Below are 27941 nucleotides of genomic sequence, written 5' to 3'. Positions count from 1 at the left end.
AAAAATATTAGAAAAATAAAATAAGGAATTAAAAAAAATCCTTATGGTAGGGAAGGTATTCTAATTATGACATAAAACACGGAAGATAGAAAAGACTGATAAATCTGATTACGTGAAAATATGAAAAATGATGCACAAAAAAATCAAAAGATAAATGAAGAACAGAGAAAAAAATGACAAAGAACTAATTCGCCAAATACATCACAAGTGCTACAATGAGGAAAAGATAAACAACCCATAGAAAAATGAGCAAATGCTATAAATTAACGGTTGACACATAAAGTGAAACACAAAGATCTTTTAGAAGTTCATCCTCACTTCTTAAAAGAAATGAACAAATTTAAACCACAAGATACCAGTTTTCACCTATCTCCTATTTAACACACTATGCTGCTGAGTGAACATCAGTAGGCAATTTGGCAAATCTATCAATATGCATATACCTTATGATCCAGAATTCCACTTCTAAGAATTTAACATACAAGTATAGACATGCAGATGTGACATGGTGTGTATACAAGCTTATGCACTATAGTGCAGTTTTGCAACAGCAAAAGATGAAAATAATCTAAATATTCATCAATGATGTAAGTAAACTGGTTATATCCACGCAGTGTAATGCCATACAGCCAGTAAGAAAAGTAAAGAGTAAGAAAGCTCCTTATGTGTAGGTACAGGAAGATCTCCAAGATGATTTCATTGTTGGTGCAACCAGTGAGGTGCTACCATTTGTGTAAAGGAAAAAAAAAAAAAGAGGGAGGCTGGGCACAGTGGTTCACGCCTGTAATCCCAGCACTTTGGGAGGCTGAGGCAGGCAGATCACAAGGTCAGGAGATTGAGAGCATCCTGGCTAATACGGTGAAACCCCGTCTCTACTAAAAATACAAAAGATTAGCCAGGTGTGGTGGCACGTGCCTGTAGTCTCAGCTACTCAGGAAGCTGAGGCAGGAGAATTGCTTGAATCCAGAAGGCGGTAGTGCCAGTGAGCCAAGATTGCGCCACTGCACTCCAGCCTGGGTGACAGAGCGAGACTCCATCTCAAAAAAAAATAAGAAGAAGAAGAAAGAGAAAAGAGAGATACTTCAATATTCCTGTTCAAGAAAAGAAGAAAAAAGGGGGAGGGAAATCATGCTCTGTGTGTGTGTGTGTGTGTGTCTGTGTGTGTGTGTGTGTGTGTACATACATATATGTGGAATTTCTCTGGAAGAAACCTGTATTATCTGTTGCCTTCCCTAAGGGGATGGAGGGCTGGGCACCCGCACAACTGGTGTTATACAAAGGCTAAGCAACAGTTATATGTAGAATATATTTACTATACTCTACGCTGCCTACCGTAACTTTCAAATTTTGTACCATATAAAATTATTTTGTTTAAAGTTAAACAAAACAATGCTATGGTAAAGTTTACCACTGTAGAAACTGCCAACATTTTAAATCAATCTAGTTTTTAGGGACCTTAAACAGAGATCTGTGGCTTGTAACCTTATATCCTCAGACCTCATAGAGTACAAAAGTGTTTCAACTTTCAACACTTCATAAAGAACAGTGAAATTCTTTAATCACAATAAGGTCATCCGGATCAATTACCATGTTAGTTTGTTAGCTGTTGGCTGCAATTTCATACAGAAACTTGGCCTAGCAACATGGATGTCTCTTGCTGATTAGAAAATCCAATGGACTGTTATGATTATCACAGGAACTTATTAGGCAGTATTTTCCAGAGTGTTCCACAGAAAACCAGCTCTTTAAAAGATCAAAAGTCTTGTTTGAAAAAAATAGCTCCAGCCAGGCATTGTGGCTCACACTTATAATCCCAGCCACCTTGGGAGGCCAAAGTGGGAGGACTGCTTGAGGCCAGGAGTTGAAGACCAGCCTGGGCAACAGACAGGTCTGCAAGACCCTGTCTCTACAGAAAAAGAAAAGAAAAAAAAAATGTGGTTCCAGAGTTAAAGAAGTTAAAGTGAGTTGTGGAACATTAAATAAAGTATCCTTACTCCAGGATTTTCAAGGCCTTAAGATACTAATGTGAACTGGACATCTCTAAGTTAGAGGACAGCATATAACACTCTCCAAACCTGCTTAGCCATAAACCCTTATCTTGCAGAGTATATCAACAGACTAATGTTCTGAGCCCTTTCTGAGAAATATATTGCCTGGAAATATAAGTGGTATACCTGCCAAATGGCAATAAAACTTAAACCTATCCAGCTATATACACAAATGCTTAATAAAAAGTAGGAAGAACTATTTACACGGCAAAGGGTTTATCTGACAGTGCAAATTTTCAAACTGCAGTATTAAATGAGAAAATGAGGGAGTCCTTGGTACTAAGTTGATTAGACTCTGAACTCTAGAGAACAATTATTTGCTATAAGGGTGCTGTGCAGACTGTAATATGAGTCTTTCAGAAGTGTATGGGCCCAGACAGACAATGCTATGATGGGAAAGCCTTCTCGGGGGTCAGACAGACAGCTGCCTAGAGATGGGATGGGAATCTGATATGTCATTAATACTAGGTCTATAAGCACCTAGGCAGTACACAAAAACGTATGTCAATATGATGCCACCAGGATCTGGATGTTTATGTCAAAATGCAAAAGCACTCCTCAGATAGACAGCACAGAAGCACTTAAGCACTTCAAGATGATTTCTAAGATCCCCTGCATTAATCTGGAGCAAGTCAAGGTAGGACTCTAGTATGAACTGATTATTTTACCACTAGGGGTAACTCTTTCCTAAAGCAGAGGAATACTTCAGGCAGCTCGGCCACAATCTAGGCTACAGGGAGATAGCAAAACACTACCAAGGAGATTTTTGGTTTCTGCTTTTGAGATGGAGTTTCGCTCTTGATGCCCAGGCTGGAGTGCAATGGTGCAACCTTGGCTCACCGCAACCTCTGCCTCTTGGGCTCAAGCAATTCTCCTGCCTCAGCCTCCTAAGTAGCTGGGATTACAGGCATGCGTCACCATGCCCAGATCATTTTGTCTTTTTGGTGGAGATGGGGTTTCTCCATGTCAGTCAGGCTGGTCTCGAACTCCCGACCTCAGGTGATCCAGCCATGTCGGCCTCCCAAAATGCTGGGATTAGAGGCCTGAGCCACCCACCCAGCCTGAGGTTTTTTTTTTTTTTTTTTAAGTGGTAAAAAGAACGACTGATTTGGACCACACTTACCAGTCAAACTGTCCATTCAGGACTTCTAAAACCAGGAAGAGCACCTAAGTAACATCAATGGTACATTTATTGACAGGCTTGCTGCTAGTTGAACTCAGGGTGAAAGGCAACAATAATACACGGAGTAGAGAAATACAAGTATAGAAGAATGAACCTCAGCTTTAACTTGGAAAGGCAAGCAAATATTTTGTCTTACACTCAAAGGGAAGTAGGAAATACTTATTAAATACATACCAATACTGTAGCCACATTATTTGGAAAAGCCTTTGCCAGGATAGAGGAAGATGCAGTTACTGCTGCAGCAAAGCTAACTGCATCTATTATTCTCACTAGAAAACACATAGTAATAAATACTGGTCCATCTGGAACTCGGTCCAATACACTAAAAAGGAATAAGACAATTCTCAAATGTCAAGCTGGTTTTCCTTTTTTTCTTTTTTAACTGTACTCACCAAAAAGAGGAGTATATCACCCATAGTTATGAGAATAAATCACTTTACAATATGATTTTTTTAAAAGAGTTGCTTTGTTATCTTTTCAGTAGGAGGAAATTCCCCTTTTTCTTTTTTTGGTAACAATTTGAGTCGTAATGATAGCTTAGTTGCCCTTTTCTGCTGATACACTGGTCCCCCAGATGATAGTACTAAATAGACCTTTTTAGAATATGTAGAATCATTTGGATGTGGTGGCTCACACCTGTAATTCCAGCACTTTGGGAGGTCGAGGCAGGCCAGGATCCCCTGAGGTCAGGAGTTCAAGACTAGCCTGACCAACATGGCAAAATCCCATCTCTACTGAAATATACAAAAACTAGTTGGTCATGGTGGCAAGCACCTGTAATCCCAGTTACTTGGGAGGCTGAGGCAGGAGAGGCACTTGAACCTGGGAGGCAGAGATTGCAGTGAGCCGAGATTGTGCCATTGCACTCCAGCCTAGGCTATAGAGCAAGACTCCATCTCAAAAAAAAAAAACATGTAGAATCACTCTGACAAGACCTAAACAGAAAAAAGAACTCAGTTTCAGGTCTCTCCAGGGGTAGGACTCAAATCTTCAAAAAAAAGGAATAAAGAAAGAAAATAAAAGACTCCTCCAAAAATTTTTTAACCCCATTTCATTTAAGTTTTCTTGAGTTTACTTCATTATAATCTTATTATACTGTTATTCCTCTACACTCCCCATGTACTTATATAAGCTCTTCCATATTATTTGGCACCGCGCTGCTGGTTTAAGAATTCTAAGCTTAAGAATTTTCACATCTGTTTTGCCTCTGGCATTCACTTTTCCTTTTTCTGGAAGTAGCAATGGGGCAAACCATTCTGTTGTATGCTTTGCTCTGAACTGAGCATGTGACCCAGCCTGGCCAAGCAGAACATTCTTCCTCCCTGGCTACCACCATCAGCAAAGATCAGGCCAGTGAGGGTTCCTTCTGTGACTCTAATAGGAACTGTTAGGAAACTGGCACTTTCTACTGAAGCTGCTAGGGGTCATCTTGCCACCTAAAGGGGAGGGCTTGTTCAAATCACAAGAAGAAACGTTTCTCGTGACATTGTTTCAAATCTGTATTCTGATATTTTTTGAGTTGACTTTGTTGAAGAAATTCAGTTTTTTACTGAAGCTAATAAGTTTCCGTGACTCAGAAAAGTGAGTTAAGTTTCTGTTACTCACAATCGCAGGAGTCCTAATGAAGAGGTTCAGTAACAAGCAACATGGAGATCCCCCAGAGGCCTGTTTCCTTAAAATCAATGCCATTTATCCCCGTTCTCTACTCTCTCAACTCCTGTAGTTATCACATGCTATGCATTCGACAAACAATAATGGAACCATTGATTAAAGAGCCTTTAACATTTTAAACTGAAGCTAGATTACAAAATCTGTTCAGGCTTCCAAATATAATCAGAAAATGACTCACCCAAAGAGAATTGTAACTCCTCCTGAGACAAACATTCCGGCTACAAACATAAATTTTGCTCCAATTTGTACAAGCTATAATAAATGTCAAAGCAGAGTGGTCAATTTGTGACTTCTGCAAGTCTCTATTGATATAAACAAATCCACTGTATTGGAAAATACAGGATGGGGGAAGACATGTACAGTTAGTACATTATAATAATTCTTTAACGGAGTGACAGTACACATTGCTTCCAAACATGGAAAGAGATAAAAATCAATCAATTCTGAGGAAGGAACTGTTAACAGTGGCACAATTTATAAAACTACAAAGATGGCTATTCTGTATCAATGCAAATTCTAGACTAGTAAATGAAAATAATTCACCATGCAATTTTTTAAAATTAAGATGTACATATGAACTTTATGCTTACATAGTTTCCAAATACCAAGGATGCCAGCAACTCGAACAAAGCAAAACATCCAAAGATCATCCCGATAATCGTATTGCTGGCTCCCTTCTTCTCAGCCTTTACAGAATAGAAATGGAAACAAAGTTTGAAAGAAAAATGAGCATTAATATGAAAAAATGGCAATATGAGATCAGAGCTTCATCTTCTTGTGAACTTTATCTGTATATCAATTTCAAAAAGATTATTCTTTGCAAATAAATGGGGTGGGGAAGGAAGGGAAACTATTAATAGTTTAGATAGTAAACCATAGTCTCTGACACAAAAATAATTCACTCACCTACCCTATAGAGAATTGTTAGCTTTAGCTGCAAAAGTCAGAATCAGAGAATATAAACAAACACAAAAAAGTCTTGGATAAGGAAATCTGGGCTCTATTGCATAATAACAGGACTGAGGAAACAGCTGATTTAGACATACTTCCTTTGGGGTATCACATTTAGTTATAGGAAACAAACAAAAAACATTTGCCAGTCTACAAACTCAAGGATAGGAAGTTCTATGAGTTGGCACATGGGTCAGATCAAGGCTCAATCAGTCTAGGTCTCTGTTTCTGACAGTAATACCAATTACCTGACAGTTTGGAGAAGACAGTTTTCCTTCCTGTCATCAACAACACAGGTGAAAGATGCTCCCCTGACATGCTACGTTCTCCTGAAACAGCCAAGGTAGTTTATCATCCATCAGTTATAGTTACTAATGTGTATAGCCTATTCTATCAGTGAGCTCCTAAAATTTGCTACAAATATTATTTATCCTAAATCTACTTCTTTTGAATTTCAAATGCTACCCACTGTGATACACAACCACATTCATGTATAAAAATAGAAAGTTTAAGAAACTTTGTCAAGTCCTGGAACTATGGCAGATCCTTATATCAGGTTCCAGCTCTAGGAATTTAAGGAATCAAAATATGAGTTTAATTTCTTTAAGATAGGACTGGCAACTTAGCATACTACAAAGTGCAAGCCTGAACTGTCATCAGTCATACACTGACCATCTTGTACATATGAGGCATTGTACCAGCAGTGAATACTTGTGGTCAGAAAAGTCCACTTTAGATCCATTCTTTTGGCAGAGCTTCATATTTTTGCAACAATTTCATAATCAATACAGAAATGGACACCTGCACACACACTTCTGCACTCTTCAACATCCCTTCTCTACAACCATGATTGCCTTTCTCTTTTTTTTTTTTTTTTTTTGAGACGGAGTTTCGCTCTTGTTACCCAGGCTGGAGTGCAATGGCGCGATCTCGGCTCACCGCAACCTCCGCCTCCTGGGTTCAGGCAATTCTCCTGCCTCAGCCTCCTGAGTAGCTGGGATTACAGGCACGCGCCACCATGCCCAGCTAATTTTTTGTATTAGTAGAGACGGGGTTTCACCATGTTGACCAGGATGGTCTCGATCTCTTGACCTCATGATCCACCCGCCTCAGCCTCCCAAAGTGCTGGGATTACAGGCTTGAGCCACCGTGCCCGGCCATGATTGCCTTTCTTTACCTTTTCTCTCTAACTACAGTTTAAGATAAAAATTTTCTCCATTCCTTCTCACCTAAAGATACTATCATCATTCAATCTTTGTCTTTTTCAAGGACGTTTTTTCCATGTCAGACTAGGCCTCTTTAAACAAACTCTACATTCCTCATCGCGTCATACCACAGGAAGCTAAATAAGTGAACTCTATTGTTCTAAGCTAAATTTTAGGAAGGGCTTCTCTTTTACTCTAGGAAAGTCCTCAGAAATGTCCCTAAGCACTTGATGGTGGGTGAGGGCAGGGACGATGGGCCCACAGCTCCACAGTAATTGCAAGATTTAAGTCCATAATTCTTGGGCTTCATAACTAGCCATTCCCCTTCCATGTACTAATAACCACAGGAAATAATGGTGTGGGTACAAGAGCGATCTCATTAAAATATCTTTAATGGCACTGTAACAAATCATTATGCCGTATGTTGACTGGAACACGAGGTCTACATTTCTACTACACACAGGTCAGGTTCCTCAAAGATAAAGGACTGTGAAAAGAGTCAATTAAGGCATAAGAAGAGCATTCATTAGTCAAGTTATATTATCAATGTTTTTTGCTTAGTAGTTCTGAATTTAGAATCCAGCAGAAAACCTATGATAGCCATAGATATGAATCCTTATTGGACCCTCATTATAAGCCAGAATCTCTATTAAGTGCTGTTTTACATGGCATCTAACAACAATTAAATAAGGGATGTATTTTTAGCGGGTCCCATTTCTAGATGAGGACAGGGACTTGCAAAGGTTACAGGGTCATGCACCACTACAGTTTCCATCGTGTGCATGTTGCCATATTTGCTGTGGAAATGAAACGCTGACACAGGATATGCTAGAACCACATAGCTGAATGCCATTTTTGAAACATGGATCCTGCTTCACATTAGGAAAGCAAAAACAGCTATTAAAAGCAATTTCTGGGCCAGGCGCAGTGGCTCACACTTGTAATCCCAGCAATTTGGGAGGCCAAGGCAGGCGGATCACCTGAGGTCAGGAATTCAAGACCAGCCTGGCCAGTATGGTGAAACCCCATCTCTACTAAAAATACAAAAAAATTAGCCAGGTGTGGTGACGTGTGCCTGTAATCCCAGCTATTTGAGAGACTGAGGCGAGAGAATCGCTTGAACCCTGGAGGCGGAGATTGCAGTGAGCTGAGATGATGCCACTGCACTCCAGCCTGGGTCAGAGCGAGACTCTGTCTCAATAAATAAATAAATAAAGCCATTTCTAGTCGTCTGATAAAGGATGAGCCTTGGAAGAAAAATGATGAATAGAAGTAGGAATCCCACACCAGAATTTAAGAAAGGCCTTCCCTCTGCAAGAAGAGACAAAGTAGCAAATGTCAGAAGCCACATTTTGCTCATTTCCGCTTGCCAGCATAATGTCCCAAAGTCCCTGACTTTGACAACATGCAGCTCTTGGGACGGATGTGTTGAAGACAGAACAGGATAAAGCACATGACCCCCACATCTCTTGCCTAAGCTATTACATTAAATGATAAATGCCCCAGCCTTGTCTCTTCCTACACATAAGATAGCATCTAACAGGTTGTGATTATGCTTTTACAAACTATAACCAAAGGTACATTAGAAATCTATAACCAGATGTACTCTTTTTTTTTTTTTTTTTTTTTTTTTTTTTTTTTTTTTTTTTTTTGAGACGGAGTTTCGCTCTCGTTACCCAGGCTGGAGTGCAATGGCACGATCTTGGCTCACCGCAACCTCCGCCTCCTGGGTTCAGGCAATTCTCCTGCCTCAGCCTCCTGAGTAGCTGGGATTACAGGCACGCGCCACCATGCCCAGCTAATTTTTTTGTATTAGTAGAGACGGGGTTTCACAATGTTGACCAGGGTGGTCTCGATCTCTTGACCTCGTGATCCACCCGCCTCGGCCTCCCAAAGTGCTGGGATTACAGGCTTGAGCCACCGCGCCCGGCCTAACCAGATGTACTCTTATACCCAAATTTTGATGTGACCTTGCACATACTGAATCTCCACTATCTGAAGACAAACTGTGAATTTAAATACTCAGCCTGTAGTCCTCAGTAAGACTTTTGAATAAAATGAACTTTAATTCTTTAAAAGCTTGACTTTTTTCTTTAGTGAACATTTCCTATAAGCAAAAAACTTAGTCAAAAACTTAAAAAGCACACACCCACAGCCTGGTTTTCCTTTGTGCTATTCATTTAGGGGAAACTAACATTGGTTGCGCTCACTGAGTTCCAGCTGAGCTAGGAAATGCCCTTCTCGCTGGTTGATCCACTCCCGTTCTTCTCCATCTCAATTCCACAGGCTCCTATTATTATTATTATTTACAAAACCCAAGTCTGGCCAGACTGGTCTGTCTTGCTCAAACACCTCTGATGACTGCCCACTAAGTCCTTGGTATGTATGCAAGTGCCCTTCCTTCCTATCGCAGCCCTGTCCCCTACAATCCACAGTCTCCTATTAGACCTCATTTCACCCCAGGCCCAAGCCACATCAAGAGGCTGTCTGCTGTTCCCCAGAAATATGTCATTCACTCTGCTCTTCCTGTGACTGTACCTAGAACACCTCCACCTCTATTGTTCACCATAAGAATTACCATCTCTTAGGACCCACCATAGGCCAGGTCCAGTGGCTCATGCCTGTAATCTCAGCACTTTGAGAGGCCGAGGTAGGCAGATCACTTGAGCTCAGTAGTTCAAGGTCAGCCTGGGCAACATGGTGAAACCCCATCACTACTAAAGATAGAAAAAAATAGCTAGGTTTGGTGGCATGTGCCTGTGCCCCAGCTCCTCAGGGGGCTGAGGTGAAAGGATCTCTTGAGCCTGAGGGGTTGAGGCAGCAGTGAACCCTGATCATGCCACTGTACTTCCAGCCTCAGTGACTGTGAAACCCTGTCTCAAAAAAATAAAAATAAAAAATAAAAAGTCCCACCTTGGATTTATCCTGAAAGTACCACTCTTTCTTCTCCTATCTGCAGAATTAACCATTCTTCCTTTTAGGGTCTCATAACATTAGTGTGGATAGAAGGAAGCCAGAAGAAAATGATAATTAAAAAAAAAAGAAAAAAAAAGAAAAAAAAAACAGTCATGTAACGTTCTGGACATCCTTTTCTTAAAGGATATCCAAATCATTGGAAACTTTTTTCCCCATATTTTTTCACTCCCAATGAGCAAACAAGAGAGAGTGAGTTCCCTGATTTTTGAATTCTACCTTAATATATCCCACTCTTAGCCTGCTCTAGAGTAGGAACTCATTAAACCTCTAGTTAACAGAACTGAATTGGGCAAGTCACAGCTATGAGACTGTTTCCTCATTTGCAACATGCTGAGATTCTCACAATTCTACCTACTGTATGAGGTTGTCGCAGGAATCAAATGGATAAATGGGGGGAACATGTACTAAAAGCCAGAGAGCACTGTATGGGTACATGGCAATATTGTTCCTTTAGCAGAGAAGCCACTTTATCTTCTTTTGTAGCACACGGAATGAGGGACTTACATGTTTTAACTCCAGTTTGAGGACTAAGAAGCCGCCACTGCACTGTGAGCCAAGGATTTGGCAAAAAGCACAAAATAAAACACATGGACATGTTGTCTGCACTCCAAACCAGTCACATTCATTTCATACTATATCCTATTGACATCTGGAATCCAGTTGGACTCACTAGGGATTATTCTCTTTGAATGTGTGTCATTACCTATAAACCCTAACACCATACAAAGGCTAGGACTAGAAGGAACAGGCCATATTAATCAGAATTCCTCCCTTGCATAAACATTGCTGCTACAGTCCTTAAGAAATTCAAGTCAAAAGAGGGGATATTGTGGGGTTAGGCATGGTGGCTCATGCCTGTAATCCCAGCACTTTGGGAGACTGAGGTAGGCAGATCACCTGAGGTCAGAAGTTCGAGGCCAGCCTGGCCAACATGACAAAACTCCGGCTCTACTAAAAATACAAAAATTACCCTGGCGTGGTGGCGTGTGCCTGTAATGCCAGCTACTCAGGAGGCTAAGGCAGGAGATTCACTTGAACCAGGGAGGCAGACCACACCATTGCACTCCATTGCAATGATGGAGCCAAGACCACACCATTGCACTCCAGCCTGGGCAACAAGAGTGAAACCCTGTCTCAAAACAAAAAAAAAAGGCATGGTGGAAGATCTGGGGAATCAAAACCTCCTAATTCTAAATGTGGATAAAACTTTCCAGAAATAGTTTGTGTCTTTACACAGACCTATTGCAGTAACATTTGAATCTCAGTTATTCAGTGCACTCCTTTTTTTTCAGTTGCAGAAGCCAAATAGAGATTAATCAGACTGCACAGTAAGCATGAAGTTCTCAGAAGATCGACTACTTTTAGGTGAATTACCTCCCAAGAAGATGTTCTTTCTGACTAGATTTTTTTTCCGGGTATCAAGCATTCTATAAAAAGTATTCTAGTGGCTGGAGTTCTATACATCATTTGTGCTATATGCAGATTTTTACATTTTACATACTATAAAATGAGATAATTTAAAAGGCTTTAAAAAAATAGAGCTCCTAAAGATTTAAAAATGTCTTACCTCCTTGGGGAAAAAGGGTCCAAGTATTGAATAGCACATCATGGAACCTAAGTTCACCGAAGCTGCTGATATCAGTACAAAAACCTGTTCTCTGGAAAGCCACCTGGGAGTCTCTCCTGCACTTCCTGCAGGGTCATTACCTGGAATGCAAACATGCTGCAGTTAGCCATGTAATTGACAGTACTGATCAAAGTACACAAATGTGATTTCTGTGCACATATGTTGCACTCTGAAGATATCATTTACTGAACTTAGGGCTATAATGAATATAGCACATTTGATCAAATGGAACATAATCCTTGTACGTTACTGCAGTTTTGAAAACATACTGCTTTCATTTACATACCATTCTCTGTTAGAATTTCAATGCAGAAATCATCAAACCATCTGATCTTTTGCCTTCACCTTTAAGTCTGTTTCTCTGGTCTTTAATAACCCTACCAAAAGGATGAGGTGGCAGGATGATCTCCAAAGGGTGATGCTCTCTGAAGCATAATGTCCTATTTCCTCAACTTACTAGTTTCATACGCTATGTGAAACTCAATGTTTCAAGCATGTAATGTTAACTTAATAAGATTTCTAAGGCAGTATTGAAGTCAAATGAAGTGTAAGTAGGAGAAAACAAGCTAAATCATTCAGCTGGTAAATTAATACTTACAATGGTATGCTTTTGGATAAACAAGTCCCACAAATTCATAAATCAATATTTTTTTACATTAATTACTGGTCTTTGGCATCAGTTAATTTTACACTTATATCCAGGGCTAAATTGCCATTTAAAGACATGAAGTCAATTACTCAGAGTTTCAAATATCCAAGCAAATCCATCAGCCATTTATAAATTAAATTGTTTTAAGGAAAAACTTAAGAAAAATATATTCGGTTTGCTCTATTTTTCAGAGGTTGCCATTGCAGCCCAGAAAAGAAAAAAAAAATCTGTGCAACATGAGGAAGTCTTAAGATTCTTTGTAAAATGTTTGTACTAGATGAGAAAGGGAAATGAGAGAAAGTTAAAAAAGAAGGGCAACAACAGTGGGTACTTGAAAGGTAACGTTTTACATTTGCCTAACGGCATACTTATTTGAATGCATTAAACACACAGTACTTAAAAGCAGAGGTATAGGTTAGAAAATCATTAGAAATCACGACACATATCCGGTCCTGGAACTTTACCCCATTCAGAGAGAAAAGTCAACGCTGGCCCGAACCCCATGCTCAGGCCCCAGACTTTTCCAATCTCTCGGAAACGAATCAAGCTAAAAGCAATTCAATCGTTCCTAAAGAGACAGGCCCGAAGCCGCCGCTGCGATCCCAGTTCCCGGCCACGCAATTTATTGTCACCTCCTGGTGCGCGTGGGCCCTCGAGGTCAGCCGGCGCGTCCATGCCCGGTAGGTGGACTCCGGTGCCCCCAGCTCCCGGGTTCAAGTCAGGTCCTTGGATTCGATCTCCAACGATCCACTGGCACTCCGGTGGGCGGCCGCTGCTCAGCTCGGCCCTGGCATTCCCGACTCCCTGCGGGCAGCGAGCGATTCGCCCTGCCAGGAGCTCTGCCCGGAGCTCAGCAAAACCTTCCAGGACTCTGAGTCCTCGGGAGGCAGGCCGGGGGCGGGGCGGGGGTGGAGCAAGGCTCCCCCCCGCCCCATTATCTTAATTCACCACCTCAGCTGCTATAACATGCTGTCCTTTTTCATTCTGTATGTGAGAGGGTGAAAAAAGATAAGTCTATATTCCATAGAGTTGGACTCCCCTCTATCTGAAAATTAGTTCGATTTGTTCCTATTAAAAGAAAGAAAGGAAGCTCTTTAGACATAGAAAAGGTAGGGAGTACCTCAACTGAAAGACACAAAAGTGAATTAGAAAATTAGGTTTATTTTTATTTATTAATTTGAGACGGAGTCTTGCTGTTGTCCGCCAGGTTGGAGTGCAGTGGCCCAGTCGGTTCACTGCAACCTCCGCCTCCTGGGTTCAAGCGATTCTCCTGCCTCAGCATCTCAAGTAGCTGGTACTGCAGGCGCCCGCCACCACGACTGACTAATTTTTGTATTTTTATTAGAGACGGGGTTTCACCATATTTGCCAGGCTGGGTCTTGAACTCCTGACCTTGTGATCCACCTGCCTCGGTCTCCCAAAGTGCTGGGATTACAGGCGTGAGCCAAGTCACCCGGCCGAAAATTAGGTTTATATAGGACGTTTGGAAGAGTGAATTATTTTTCACAGTGGGTAAATGCGGTAGAGTTCGTAATTATTGAAACCAGACACTAGTGAACTGAAAATGAATTAACCGATGTGAAGCAGCTGGGGTTGAAAAATATTTGCAAGAATACTAGTGAATATTGAGGAAGCATGGTGAAGTGGCTAGGAGTGCAACCTCTGGAGGCAGATGCCAGGGTTCCACGCCAGGGCACTTTACTGGCTTTTTGTAACTTCAGATGACAAGGTCAGTTTCTCCATCTGTACAACTGGGATTATAATGTTTATTTTGTTGGGCAGCTGTGAGCATTGGTGATAAGGTGTTAGTACCTAGGACATGAACATGATGGCTGCTACCTTACCCTCACAGTGACAGTTTTCTTGCACAAAAGAAATAGGTTTCACTTATTTTCACCTTATTTACTATTTGGGAAGTGTTAAAGCTTGAAGACTGCCTGGGCACGGTGGCTCACATCTGTAATTTCAGCACTTTGAGAGGCCAAGGTGGGCAGATCACCTGAAATTAGGAGGTCGAGATCAGCCTAGCCAACATGGTAAAACCCTGTCTCTCTTAAAAATACAAAAAAATTAGCCGGGCGTGGTGACACACGCCTGTAATCCCAGCTATGTGGGAGGCTGAGGGAGGAGAATTGCTTGAACCTGGGAGGCAGAGGTTGCAGTGAGCCAAGATCCTGAAGAATCGTGTGAGTGTGGCTTTATCGACTGAGAATCTGCCTCAGATCCACTGTATAAGGTCCGTTCCAACATATGGGATGGCTGATAGTAAGTTTGTCATTGTGCCACTTCACTCCAGCCTGGCAAAAGAGCGGAAATTCCATCTCAAATAAATAGATAAAGTTTAAGGACTGGGAAATTCTTGATCTGAAGCCAAAGCAAAACAAAAGAATGAGTTACCACTTTGTGCCAGGCATTATGAAATTAGAGATGAACGAGCCCCATCCAGACTCTGCCCTCAAGTAGCACTCTTTCTAGCAGGTAAAATTCACACTAATTAATAATCTATAATGCAATCGGTTGTATACAAACATATTGGAAGAACCACTTACTTTGGCAAATGGGTCCTGAATGACTTCCCAAGGAAGTGATGTTACCTTGGTTCTGGAAATTTATGCAAAAATTCCCTAGTGAGCGAGTTGTAAGGAGAACCTTTAGAACTAAACAGAAAGTTCCACTCTAGCAAAAGTTCCCTAAAGTAGCCTTATGAAACATTTATGATCTAACCCCTGACAGCTTCTCCAGTCTCATTTAATTCTATGCTTTCTCTTAAATCTAATATCAATCTGTAGAGGGAAATTTTCTTGAATGATTTCTTTGATGATTCATTTCCTCTTTTGCCTTATTTCTGGACTGTAGATGTTGGGTCACTCAAACTGGCCCTTTTTACTTATTTCTCTTTTTCTTCTCTCTCTTTTTTTTCTTTTTGATCTCACTCTGTTGCTCAAGCTACCATGGCACTATCATGGCTCACTGCCGCCTCAACCTCCTGGGCTCAAGTGAGCCTCCCACCTCAGCCTCCTGAGTAGGTGGGACTACAGGCATGTGCTGCCACTCCTGCCTAGTTATTATTTTTTCTTTTTTTTCCTCCATCTTACAGGAGGTATCCCTACCTGTATCTTGCCATCTGAATTTTTGCCAACTGAATCTTGAATTTTTCATTTCTGTTGCCATCTATTTCCCTGTATCTCCATTCTCATTCCTTTCCCCATTTGCAATGATTCTTGCATGTTTAATGCAAATCATTTTCTTTATGTTCTCAAAAAAATCCGTGTTCTTGTGTGTCCATCTATTTTTAATTTACATAAACGCTATTCATATCCCTATCCTCCTCTCTTCTTCTAATCTCTGTGTCTCTTTCTCCCTTCAGATGATCAGTTTTATAATCAAATATATTATTGTGTTCGTTTTCTGGGGCTGCTGTACAAATCACCACAAACTTGTAGCTTAAAACAAGGTCCTGGAAGTCAGAAGTTCAGCATCAGTGTCACTGAGCCAAAATCAAGGTGTCAGCTGGATCATGTCCCCTTAGAGGCTCTAGGGAAGAGTCTGTGTCTTGCCTCTTGAAGCTTCTAGTGACTACTGGCATTTTGTGCCACATCACTCTGATCTCTGCCTCTGGGGTCACTGTGCCTTTTCTCTTCTATGTGTAATCTTTGTGCACTACTCTCGTAAGGATATTTTGAATGACTTTAGGGTCAGCCTGAATAATCCAGAATGATCTCATCTCGAGTTCTCCAATTTAGTCATATTTGCACAGACCCTTTTTTTCATATACAGTAATATTTACAGGCTTCAGGGATTAGGATGTGGACAGATCTTTGGAAGCCATTAGCAGCCTACCAGAATTATCTATTCATAGTTTTATATGTTCATTTAGACATATATACACATATGGAATTTTTTTTCTTTACAAACTAAAATGGAGTAATACGGTCTTTGTATAAATGCCACCTCCTCAGAGAAACTCATTCTTTATTATTATTTATTTATTTATTTAATAATAGGTTAAATAAATAAATAAAACAGGTATCACCATGTTGCCTGGGCTGCTCTCAAACTCCTGTACTCAAGTGATCCACTTGCCCTGGTTCCCCAAAGTGCAGAGATTACTGCCGTGAGCCACCACACCAGGCCAAGAAATTCATTCTTATCCCCTTATCCAAATACAGCCCCAGTCATCTTTTGCCCTTTCACCTTTCTATTTTTCTTCCTAGCATTTCTATCAATCAGGGGTCCCTGTTGCTAATTAAAAAGAAAGAAACATTGGCTAATTTAAGCAGAAAATGAATTGATCATTGATTATTAGGTAACACACAGTATCATCAGGAGGATCATGCATACCACTTAGAGACTAAGCGCCTAAATGGTCCTGTATGCATGGCACTGAACCCGGCCGGACGTACCTTTGCAGCATGTGCTGCTGATACCATTGGAGCCAGGTGTAAGACACTGTAGTTAGAACATCAGCCCCACTCCTCAAGAATGCTGCCACTCTCACCAGAAGAGACTTTAGATGGTGCTAGCTTCTTCCACTCACTTGCTTCCACTGCATATCAAGACCTGATGTGTTTGAAGTCGGCAGTAAAAAATTCCCCAACTTTATTCTTCTTTTTCAAGAACGGCTTGAATATTTTAGTTACTTTGAATTTCTACAGAAATATCATTTTCTCCAAACAACATGGTGGAATTTTTACTGGTATTTTTTGACCCCATAGATCAAAAGTTCGCAAAGTAAGCTGGAATTTAACCCTGCACCACTGGGTCCTCCTGACCACTCCAAGATAGAAAATCATTATTATGCCTCAGCCCGTTTTTCTCTCCAGCTCTGTTCTTCCAAGTGTTTTTTTCAATTCATCTCATAGATGCTTTCTTTCACTTGATCACTCTATATCTCCTCCTTCTTTGTCATCTGTTATAAGTTGAACTGTGGGTTCCCTCAAAATTCATACGTTAAAATCCTAACCCCTTCCGCCTCAGAACAAGACCTTATTTGGAATAGGTTTGTTGTAGATATAATTAGTTAAGATGAGGTCATGCTGGAGCAGGTGGGTCCCTAAGCCAATATGGCTGATATCCTTATCAAAAGGAAAAATTTAAACACAAAATCAGACATGCACACAGGGAGAATATCATGCAAAGATTGGAGTTATGCGAACACAAGTCACAAAATACCAAGATTGCCAACAAACTTCCAGAAGCTAGGAAAGAGGCATGAAACAGATTCTCCTCGCACCCTCAGAAGGAAACAACAACCCTGCCAACACCTTGACTTCAGACTTTCAGCCTTCAGCACTATGAGATAACAGATTTCTGTTGGTTAAATCACCCAGTGTGTAGTACTTCGTTATGGCAGCCCTTGCAAACTATACATCTACACTTAGATAATTCAGAAATCCAAATCCAAATGCAACAATCTAACACCAATATTCCCTTTTTCCATCTGTATAGCTTTTAGCACAGTGGGATAGAACCAGTTGTATTTTTGCCAAACCAGAGATGTAGAGTTGTTCTTGAATTCTCAGTCACCTCCTTTCCACATTCTGACAATCATTCAAATGACTAAAGGTTTAGGAGCACAGGCTTTGAAGTCCACTGAGCTTAAATATCAGCTTCCACATTTATTAGCTGTGTGATCTTGGGCAACTACCTCAGCCTTGGTTTCCTGACCTATTAAAGAGGGCTGATAGTGTCACAACCAGATAGGGTCTCTATAAAGGGAAAAAATACCTGAAAAGAATTTAGCACCTTACCTGGCATATAGAAAATGTGAAACAAATTACCTGTTATTATCAGTATTGTTCCTAAAACAAACTTTAAATACATTTATTTTTCGTATGTATGTCAAACTCATATTTGTGCATATGATGTGTTATACTCTGCTGGTATAAGAGTGACTAGCCACTAACCTCTATGTAGTCTTGTCTCCTACCTTTACCAGTTTCTGAAATTGAGAGGAGGTAACAACCTTAAAAACTAAACGAGGAGGGCCAGCCTTGGTGGCTCACGCCTTTAATCCCAGCACTTTGGGAGCAAAAGGCGGGCGGCTTACCTGAGGTTGGAAGTTCGAGACCAGCCTGACCAACATGGAGAAACCCATCTCTACTAAAAATACAAAATTAGCCGGGCATAGTGGCACAAGCCTGTAATCCCAACTACTTGGGAGGCTGAGGCAGGAGAACCACTTGAACCCAGGAGGCAGAGGTTGCAGTGAGCAGAGATCATGCCATTGCACTGTAGCCTGGGCAACAACAGCAAAACTCTGTCTCAGAAAAAAAAAAAAAAAAAAAAAAAGTGAACTAGGAGAATCTATATTAAAGAACTCCTTTAAAAAACAAAACAAAAACTCCTGTATCACCTGTGTGCCCTTTGACTTCATTCTGGGGTTAGAACTGATTATATAACTAGGACTTTTAAAAAAATGTAGCTCCAGCTCTAAGGAGGGAGGTTTGTGACTGATAGAAAAGACATTTAGTGCGGTGAAATATTAAAGCGAGATCCACGATGTCTGAGTCAATTGAACAGATTAGCAGCTGCTCAAAGACAGAAATCAAGTCTGAATTGGTTGGTACTGGGAACAACTGCCTTAGCTACCAAGGCACTTGATCATTTCCCCCGCACATAAATATGCTGTTTGGCAGTGATTATTTTCACTTAGGTTTCCCAAATTCCCTGCTTCTTCCTTAAAAACTTTTTTTGGGGGGAAGAAATCTAATATGCTTAGCATATTAACTTTACTATCTTTAGATAATGAGAAATGTGCTGAAACACTATTTGCCACATTCTCTTTCAAAAATACAAGTGTGTTAATTATAACCTCCAAAGAAGGCAAGAAGGCCTTCATGCTTTTGCCCTTACACTTTCATCCATTTAGAATACCCTGTCCTCTCCTTCCATGCTCACTGATTTGGAATCCTTTAGTGGGTTGTTTCGTTTTGTTTTTTGGGGGACAGGGTCTTGCTCTGTCTCCCAGGCTGGAGCGCACTGGTAGGTATTGGTTCACTGAAACCTCCATCTCCTGGGTTCAAGCCATTCTCCTGCCTCAGCTTCCGGAGTAGCTGGGATTACAGGTACACACCACTACGTCTGAATAATTTTTGCTTTTTCTTTTTTTTTGAGATGGAGTCTGGCTCTGACACCCTGGCTGGAGTGCAGTGGTGCAAACTCGGCTCACTGTAACCTCCGCCTCCCGGGTTCAAGCAATTCTCTGCCTCAGCCTCCCTAGTAGCTGGGATTACAGATGCCTGCCATCACGCCTGGCTAGTATTTGTATTTTTAGTAGAGACAGGATTTCACCACGTTGTCCAGGCTGGTCTCGAACTGCTGACCTCAGGTGCCTCGCCCACCTCGATATCCCAAAGTGCTAGGACAGGCCTAGTTTTTGTTTTGAGCCTGTTTCAAATGCTGCCAGAAGCCTGAGGTCCTCTTACTTTTCCACGCCATTCCCACTCCCTAACCCCCTGCCATTTTGCATCTTCCCTGTGGCCCTGAGGTATTCTGATTTTGGTCTCAAATCTTAATCCCACCACAAAAAAGCAGGGCAGCAGAAATGATTCCTCATCTTTATACACCCGCAGTTTGTTGTTGTTGTTTTTTAATCAAAAGCTCAATAACATTTGCACGGGTTACTGAAAGAGAAGCAGCTTCAACGCTTTAAAAATGAAACTGAAAGCAGAGGAAAATGTAAAACTGAACTCTATCAGTTTATTAACATTCCAGCAGGTCTCCGTTCTGGTGAATCCCCTGGCGTTCTTACAGCGTTACCCATCTTTGTTTTTTGCACTCAAGCGTCTTAGCAATAAATAGCTGCTCACTGGATTCACATTGTTGGCACGTGTCAAGCGCCTAATCATTGCTCACTGGATTGGCAGCTGACTACTTAGGAGAGGAAATTAAAACAAAAGGCAGTATTGATCATATTCAGCAATGTTTCGTTCGTTTGCTTTGGAAGTGGGGACTGGGGGATGGCCAATCACTTCCAAATTTAAAATGTTGCTTCCTGGAAGAAAATTGGAGTTTGGCGGTTCTTAGGATTACATTCCTAACTCCGCCAAGTCTTGGATGGAATAATGCTGGATTCCTTATAGACTGAGTATTTCATGTGTATAGCCCCAGGCCCTGGCCCTGCTCAGGCACATTGTAGGTGTTGAAGATGCACCTGAGGAATCCTGATTTGCGCGGGACTGTGTATTCCGAGCACAATCCAGCGTTAAAAACCAAAGACAGATGAACAAACTTCGTTCACAAGCGACTCCGACTCTATTTAGAAACTAGAATTGATCCCCTGGCTGTAGGGTCCTCTTTACTAACACACCTCAAGGAAAGTGCCTAGAAATAGTGAAAGCGGCCGGGGGTGGTGGCTCACACTTGTAATCCCAGCACTTTAAGTGGCCGAGGCGGGCAGATTACTTGAAGTCAGGAGTTCGAGACCAACCTGACCAACATGGTGAAACCCCCGTCTCTACTAAAAATACAAAAAATTAGCCGGGCGTGGTGGGCGGCCGCCTATAATCCCAGCTACTCGGGAGGCTGAGGCAGGAGAATCGCTTGAAACCTGGAGCCGGAGGTTGCCGTGAGCCGAGACCGCGCCTGCTAGAAACAGTGAAAGCGTGTTCGTTGGCTCTCGTTTCATGAAGACCAAGATGAGGATCACCCCCACAACGACACAAAGTGACTTAGAAGCGAAGGAACAAAGTGCGCTGCTCGGGAAGGCTAAGTCTTGTAGAAACAACAGGAAAAGTAAAACGTGGTGTGGAAAGGGTTAAAACTAGCGCTAGGCGGGATATAAAGCTCTAGGTGCCTAAAAAAAAAGCACGCGGACACACTTATTTGGCTCCTTTCGCGCTCCGTAGAATGAGTTCCCTGGGCCTCGATGGGTTACGCCCCCGTAGAGGAAGACAACGCGAAGCTGCCCGCGTAGTGCCTGTTGCGCTCGCCAAGGACAGGCCCGACAGAGAGAGAAAACTCGCAGTACTCTTGCCTCAGAACCGCCTCAATCCGGAAACAGAAACTCCCCAGGCCCGGCACCGCCGGAGCCACCTCTTTCGAGGGTGGGAGTGCACATGCGCACAGGGGGCCTGGAAAAGGCCCTTAAATACCGTCATGCGGGCGCGGGCGGCCTTTTTCCCTGCCGCCGCCGAGTCGTGCGGAGGCGGAGGCTTGGGGTAAGTTGAAAGTGGCAGCAGAGGTTGTGTTGATTGTGATTCGTGGCCTGGTGTGTTCCTACTGGGATTGTTGACGAATATCTGGTTCTCTAGTAAGTCAATGCTTTTGTATTTCAGTGCGTTCAAGATTCCGCTTCACCCGTAACCCACCGCCATGGCCGAGGAAGGGTGAGCCCAGGGTCTGGCGTTGGAGATGGGGTCGGGGTGCGGCTGAGGCGTGGGCCGAGAGCTGGCGGAGCAGGGCTGGGTCAGGCGGGTCGCCGTAAACGCGTGTGTTGTACACTTAAGCCTTTGCTGAGCCCAAGGCCTTACGCGGTGTGAGCCTTTTAGCTGATGGTTCTGATGTGGTGTCGCGTTTCAGCATTGCTGCTGGAGGTGTAATGGACGTTAATACTGCTTTACAAGAGGTGCTGAAGACCGCCCTCATCCACGATGGCCTAGCACGTGGAATTCGCGAAGCTGCCAAAGCCTTAGACAAGTACGTGTATCAATCTCATACTGTGGGTTCTTGCAACCGGAACAAAACTGCCACCCAAGGGAAGAAGGCATGGAGTTCATGGTGTTAGCGCAAAAGTTCTGAATGGCATCCGACCTACAGGAAACCTAGGAAAAGGTATCAGAACTCAGATCTATAAAGCCCACTTCAGATGTGTGGGTTGCTGTTTGGAATGGGAATAAGCACTCAAAACTACAGTGTTTGAATGATGACTTAAGTTGTCGGATACCCCTTCACTCCTTTTATGAGTGAAAATCCGAGTCTGACAAACCTGTAGGTTGTGGAGCTAATCAGTTTTATGCTTACCTGCCTGATAGATTAGATGGAGAGACACGTTACATTCGGCAGTTTGTAAAACAAGCATTAAGTTAATGAAACGTCAAGCTCAGGTTTCAGAAGCATTCGGTCTTAGATGAATTTAGTAGTGTAATTGGAGATGTATTTGAATCTGGGATGTTAATGTATTTGGATGGATCGAGTTGTGTTTTTTAGGGTGATTGCATTGACAAAGCAGCCTACTCTTGAGCTAAGTTTAAATGCAGTTTTAGGGGTTTACGGGACAAGTTAAGTTAGTTTTGTTGTAATCTGGCTAGTTCAATCCGAGGGAAACTGCATTCTTGTTTGATATATTCAGTAGGTCCTAGTATGAATCCTTTGCAATATTTGTACCTTGGCAATGTTAAATGGCATTTAATGAATAGTTAATGTCACAGCTCTTTTTTTTTTTTTTTTTTTTTTTTTTTTGAGATGGTCAGCTCTGTCGCCCAGGCTGGATTGTAGGAGCGCTGTTTCATTGCAACCTCTGTCTATCAGGTCCAAGCGATTCTCCTGCCTCAGCCTCCCAAGTAGCTGGAATTAGAGGCACATGCCACCAGGCTGGCTAGTTTTTCTACTTTGAGTAGAAATGAGGTTTCACTATGTTGGTTGGCCAGGCTGGTCTCGTGGGTCTCTTAACTCCTGGTCTCAGATGATCTGCTCCTTTGGCCTCCCAAAGTGCTGGGGTGCAGGCATGAGCCATCGCACCTGGCTTAATGTCACAACTCTTACCATCTGGAAGTTTATTTCACTTATTTTTTGGAGACGGAGTCTCTCCCCCAGGCTGGCGTGCAATGGTACCATCTTAGCTCACTGCAACCTCTGCCTCCCAGGTTCAAGCAGTTCTTTTGCCTCAGCCTTCTGAATAGCTGGTATTACAGGCCCCTGCCACTACGGCCGGCTAATATTTATATTTTTAGTAGAGACTTGGTTTCAGAATGTTGGGCTGGTCTCTTAACCTCAGGTGATCTGTCTGCCCCAGCCTCCCAAAGTGCTAGAATTAGGGGTGTGAGCCATCGTGCCCAGCCTTTCACATATTTCTGTAGATATATGAAGCTGGCTTACAAGAAAGTTATCACGGTTGGGTTTTGGCCACACGATTTAAAAATAACATACAAATACACTGTGTCAGGGAAAGAAGTTTTACTGAAAACCAGTGTCACTGTAGGTTAAATGAATGTGTATATGCTTTGTAGCAGATTCATCAGACCTAAACAGTTTTGTACACGTGATTTGCTGCTTATGCTTTGCCAGTGTTAGTAAAGATAACCCTCCTAAAAATGCAAGAGTGATGGATTTAGATCTGAGTTTCATTTTAATTGTAATTTGAATTTTAGTTTCATTTTCATTGTAATTTGAATTTCAGGCGCCAAGCCCATCTTTGTGTGCTTGCATCCAACTGTGATGAGCCTATGTATGTCAAGTTGGTGGAGGCCCTTTGTGCTGAACACCAGATCAACCTAATTAAGGTAAGGCTGCTAAGGATTGTGTTGGGACTAATGTGATCCACAGTGATGCTTGTATACCAAGGTAAATTTTGTGAAGTCTCAAGCTGTTTGTGCAGGTGTAAACATTACATGGACCTGATATTGGCCATTTTAAAGGTCATTGTAGGTAGAAGCATTTTATATCTGCAGAATTGAATGCTAATTTTGACCTTGGAATACAACAAAGATTAGTAGCAGGCTTATAGGTGATCTTTGTGCTTGCTGTACATGATGACAACTGGCTCCCTCTACTGAACTGCGGTGAGGAAACTGCCATGTCACCCTTCTGACTACAGCCACCTTTTGGGTTTAATTTATTTTTGGTAGTGTAAATGTCTGTTAATGTGATGTTTTGTTTTGTTTAACTTTCTCCCAATAGGTTGATGACAACAAGAAACTAGGGGAATGGGTAGGCCTCTGTAAAATTGACAGAGAGGGGAAGCCCCGTAAAGTGGTTGGTTGCAGTTGTGTAGTAGTTAAGGTAAGTCACTATTTGAAGGATGAAAGTTATGCTGGTTAACCATGTATAACTTTGTATTGAAATAAGTTGAGGATCTTACAAAGGAAAAAAATGGACTGATTAGTTTTAAAGCATTTTCTGCATTTCATGAAGAAATAGAAGCTGTGATAAAGCCAGCCAATGAATCTGCCTACCTGATTGTGTTTGTGCAGGCATACTTTAAAAACTGGCAATAGTAAAGCCATGTTACGAGCCTTAAGGACATTGAAGTCGTTAAGGTCCCTGAAAATGGCTATAACAAATTACAATGATGGGAAACATTTCTGTAAGAATTGATACTGAAAACTTACTGAAATTCCTAAGTGTTAACAAATTTTTGTTTTAGGACTATGGCAAGGAGTCTCAGGCCAAGGATGTCATTGAAGAGTACTTCAAATGCAAGAAATGAAGAAATAAATTATTTGGCTCACATTCCTCATGTCTGACTTTTTATTTGGGGCAGTAAAACAAGGTCCCCTGTTAGCAACATAAAATCTAATTACTATAGATTAACTGGAAATGTGATATCAAATCCATATTTAACCTTTCCTGGGTTCTAGTTGAAAGTCTCCTCAAACAGTGACTGTGTCAAACCTGGACAGCCCTAGCAAAAACAGGTCTGCCATGAGGTATTGGTGGTGGCCAGGGATGGGCATTTATCCCCCACTAGACCAGCCTAGAATCTGGAGAGAGGGTGTGTGCTGTAGATTGCAATCTATGGCAGGCAATGAGTGACATGCTGGGCAGGTTAGCAGAAAGTACAAAGTTGGGCAGGATCAAGTTTTGGCTATGGGACAAGTCTGATAACCAGGAATGTTTGTGGACATCCCTTTGAAAATTTTTTTGAGAGAGTTCCACTTTTGTTGCCCAGGCTGGAGTGCAATGGTGCAATCTTGATTCATTGCAACCTTTGCCTCCTGGGTTCAAGTTATTCTCATGCCTCAACCTCCCAAGCAGCTGGGATTACAGATGTTTGGCAATTTTTTTGTATTTTTAGTAGAGTGGTTTTGCTGTATTTGCCAGGCTGGGATCAAACTCCTGAACTCAGGTGATCCACCTACTTTGGCCTCCCAAAGTGCTGGGATTGCAGTTGTGAGCCACCTGGCCACATAGTGCAGCACAGGAGGTGCTTAAATGCACCCCAGTCCCTAGGAACCTCTGCCCCAAGGGAAGCCATGACTGTTAATGTGGTATATTGCAAATTTGGACGAGTGTACAGTTAATGTGAGGCCATATACTTATATGTTTTTCTTTGCATTGTATATCACAGGCTTAAGGCTTTAGCAATCTGCCAGAGTAGGGTCTCCTGTACTGGTTGGTATGGTAGTAATCTGTAACATGGCTAACGCTGGTTGACCTCAGAATGGTGGTGATGGTATATTGGGTGGCCTCATGGAAAGCAAGGATTTCTAGAGCTAAATTTTCTGAAGTGTATGGATAAACTCATGATGGTACAGTCTTTGACTCTCTGCTAACATTGAAATTGTCAACCTCATGTACTCTGACTTCTGAGGAAAGTTCACTTTGAATTGTAGTTTCCTTGTGTCACTAATCTGTTTAGACATTTTTGAGTGCCTGTTGCATATATGGCACTGTTAGGGCTGTTAAATATGTTTAATTAGGATGGAAGGCAAATGAAGTGGCCTTTGGTAGAGATGGGGTTTCACTGTATTGCCCAGGCTGATACTTTTTGTTTTGTTTTGGTGTTTGTGTCCACTGTCAGCTCAGCTGTGAAACAGAATGTCACCTCCCAAGTAAGTTTTTTTTTCCTTGAGGCAGAATTTCGTTCTTGTCATCCAGGCTGGAGTGCAATGATGCAATCTTGACTGATTGCCACCTCTATTTGGGTTCAAGTGATTCTGATTCAGTCTCTAGAGTAGGTGGGATTACAGGCACGTGCCACCATGCTCAGCTAGTTTTTGTATTTTTAGTAGAGACGGGGTTTCACCATGTAGGCCAGGCTGGTCTGGGACTTCTGACCTTAAGTGCTGGATTGACCTCCCAAAGTTCTGGGATTACAGGTGTGAATTACCGTACCTGCCCCCAAATCTAACCTTGAACTCCACGTTTTCCTTTACTGTTGCTCTGTGTTGGCTCCTCCAAGTCATTAAAATGTCTCCATTCTCAGACTTAATCTGTTTTCTAGCTGTTGTCCTCACCGGTGTGCTTGCCAGCAGCCTCTGGTCAAATGCAAATGGCTCAATCACAGCCTTTTGATCACTCTAAGCTGTACCAGACAATTTCCCCAGGAACACCGACTTGCACCTCAAATTTTGCAAGCCTTGAAGTGAACATTATCATCACTAACATGTTTTTGTTAGAGGAATAGAAAGCTAGCTATGTGGTATGTACCAGACTGCACCATTATCGCCTGTTACTGCCTACCACCTTCCCAAGCCAAAGGCCTTGGTATCCTCAACTACCTGTGCTTTAAAGGTCTTAACTATTGTCAGTCTCATCCAGATGACTCATTCAAGACATGAGTCACTTCACTTATTCAGACTTCTGAGTTATAGCCATTGAAAAGTGATCATGTTCATCTCTTGATAATTTGGTTTGTTCTGTTTGAAGTACGTTTACTTTTCTCCACCTGGATATGTCCTACTCATTCTTCAAAACTCAGTGCAAATGTAACATCAGCTTTAGAGTGTGATTTGCCTGTGTAGCTTACGTGGGATTCACTGGGGAGCCCACTGAAGCAAAAGTGCCAGGGCAGAAGCAGGTGTCATTTTTTTTATGGGGGAAAATGGTTTTATGAAACCAGTTGCTGTGTGTGCTCAGAATCTTGTTGAGGCCATCCCTCATGGACTCGAAAGGAGAGCTGTTTGAGCCAAGCACTTGATGTTTTTTTGCATCCACAGACAGTGAGACCTGAATCCCTGTGTACTTTGTAAGCGCCGCCAAGTGAAATACTCCATTTTCTTTTTGTCCTTTTTTTTTTTTTTATTTTTTGCCTCATTCTGATTTTATTAAAGTGTTTTCTGTATTTCTGATAAACTACTTTAAAAGCTTTTAAAAATGAGAACATCTACAGAGAAATTGTTAAAAGGCTGTTTTATGTATTAGACTGCTATCATAAACAAGTAACGTTGGTCTTTAACTGTGTTGTCGAAGCAACACAAGCATTACATAGACAGGGCTTATAAACCCTAGAAAAGTGTGGAAATATCTACTAGTCTTACTGAGGACTAATCTAGCCCTTAATGGAGTTTGAATTTCTTTTTTTAAATGAGTTATTTTTTAAGAGTTGTGTTCAAGGACTGTTAAGCACAAGTACTTATGAGACCCACTGAGAAGGAAGAGAATATGCAGTCAGGGAATAAGGTCCCAGCCATCACCACTCCAGGACAAGGATGGGACAGGCTGATGGCTGAGAAGGGTACAGTATTGTCTTCCCAGCAGGCATTTTCAGAAAGGCCAATCCACGTGCTAGAACGACGTCAACAGTAAGTCCCAGCAAGAGTGAAAGAGATGACCTAGTTAAGGAGGTGACCTGGGGAGAGGCCCCCAGTCTGACTCACTGCTGGTGACTTGAGATACAGAAATACTGACAGCAGAATGTTCAGAAGGACTGGGACCAAGCTGACCCCAGGCTAAAATCGTGAGTTCTTTTTTGAAAACATGGTTTGACACTTCAAATATAACAGTACATCTCAATTCAAATTGCTTTATT

The 27941-nt window shown here is 41.9% G+C and overlaps 2 protein-coding genes and 3 non-coding genes across 11 annotated transcripts in view; 4 read left to right on the top strand and 1 right to left on the bottom strand.

Annotated features, from left to right (window-relative positions):
* SLC18B1 (solute carrier family 18 member B1) overlaps nucleotides 1–13172 on the bottom strand; it is a 29038-nt gene extending 15866 nt beyond the window's left edge. For 3 of the 6 annotated variants that reach the window (XM_064360670.1, XM_064360671.1, XM_064360672.1), the window contains exons 1-5: nucleotides 12943–13172; nucleotides 11602–11741; nucleotides 5493–5588; nucleotides 5081–5154; nucleotides 3406–3553 (exon numbers count right to left, since the gene is read on the bottom strand). In XM_064360670.1, the coding sequence (XP_064216740.1) occupies nucleotides 3406–3553; nucleotides 5081–5154; nucleotides 5493–5588; nucleotides 11602–11741; nucleotides 12943–12985 (501 nt within the window). In that variant the 5' untranslated portion in view covers nucleotides 12986–13172. Of the gene's footprint in view, nucleotides 1–3405; nucleotides 3554–5080; nucleotides 5155–5492; nucleotides 6730–9971; nucleotides 10102–11601; nucleotides 11742–12942 lie in introns of those variants that run through there. The other 3 variants (XM_064360674.1, XM_064360673.1, XM_064360675.1) reach the window with 3 other exon arrangements.
* An 8298-nt stretch (nucleotides 13173–21470) lies between these two features.
* RPS12 (ribosomal protein S12) lies at nucleotides 21471–24703 on the top strand. 2 transcript variants are annotated; one of them, XM_012474494.3, is made up of 5 exons: nucleotides 21471–21563; nucleotides 21833–21949; nucleotides 23649–23751; nucleotides 24149–24250; nucleotides 24615–24703. In XM_012474494.3, the coding sequence occupies exons 2-5, from the start codon at nucleotides 21852–21854 to the stop codon at nucleotides 24675–24677; spliced, it is 366 nt and encodes a 121-aa protein (XP_012329917.1). In that variant the 5' UTR covers nucleotides 21471–21563; nucleotides 21833–21851; the 3' UTR covers nucleotides 24678–24703. The 2 variants fall into 2 exon arrangements, with proteins under 2 accessions (XP_012329917.1, XP_012329916.1); XM_012474493.3 differs by having other exon boundaries at nucleotides 21549–21639.
* Nucleotides 22167–22238, top strand: LOC135268565 (small nucleolar RNA SNORD101). Its single transcript, XR_010336869.1, has one exon. It is a non-coding gene; the product is annotated as a small nucleolar RNA SNORD101 (small nucleolar RNA).
* Nucleotides 23991–24066, top strand: LOC135268586 (small nucleolar RNA SNORD100). Its single transcript, XR_010336890.1, has one exon. It is a non-coding gene; the product is annotated as a small nucleolar RNA SNORD100 (small nucleolar RNA).
* LOC135268584 (small nucleolar RNA SNORA33) lies at nucleotides 24400–24529 on the top strand. The gene has a single exon (XR_010336888.1). It is a non-coding gene; the product is annotated as a small nucleolar RNA SNORA33 (small nucleolar RNA).
* Nucleotides 24704–27941: the final 3238 nt, after the last annotated feature.

This window comes from Aotus nancymaae, unplaced genomic scaffold (assembly GCF_030222135.1).
Source record: "Aotus nancymaae isolate 86718 unplaced genomic scaffold, 86718_ANA_hifiasm-v0.15.2.pri h1tg000040l, whole genome shotgun sequence".
In the NCBI taxonomy this organism is placed as follows: domain Eukaryota; kingdom Metazoa; phylum Chordata; class Mammalia; order Primates; family Aotidae; genus Aotus; species Aotus nancymaae.
The sequence above is the reverse complement of the archived record's forward strand: the minus strand, read 5'-3'. Positions and strand labels throughout refer to the sequence as shown.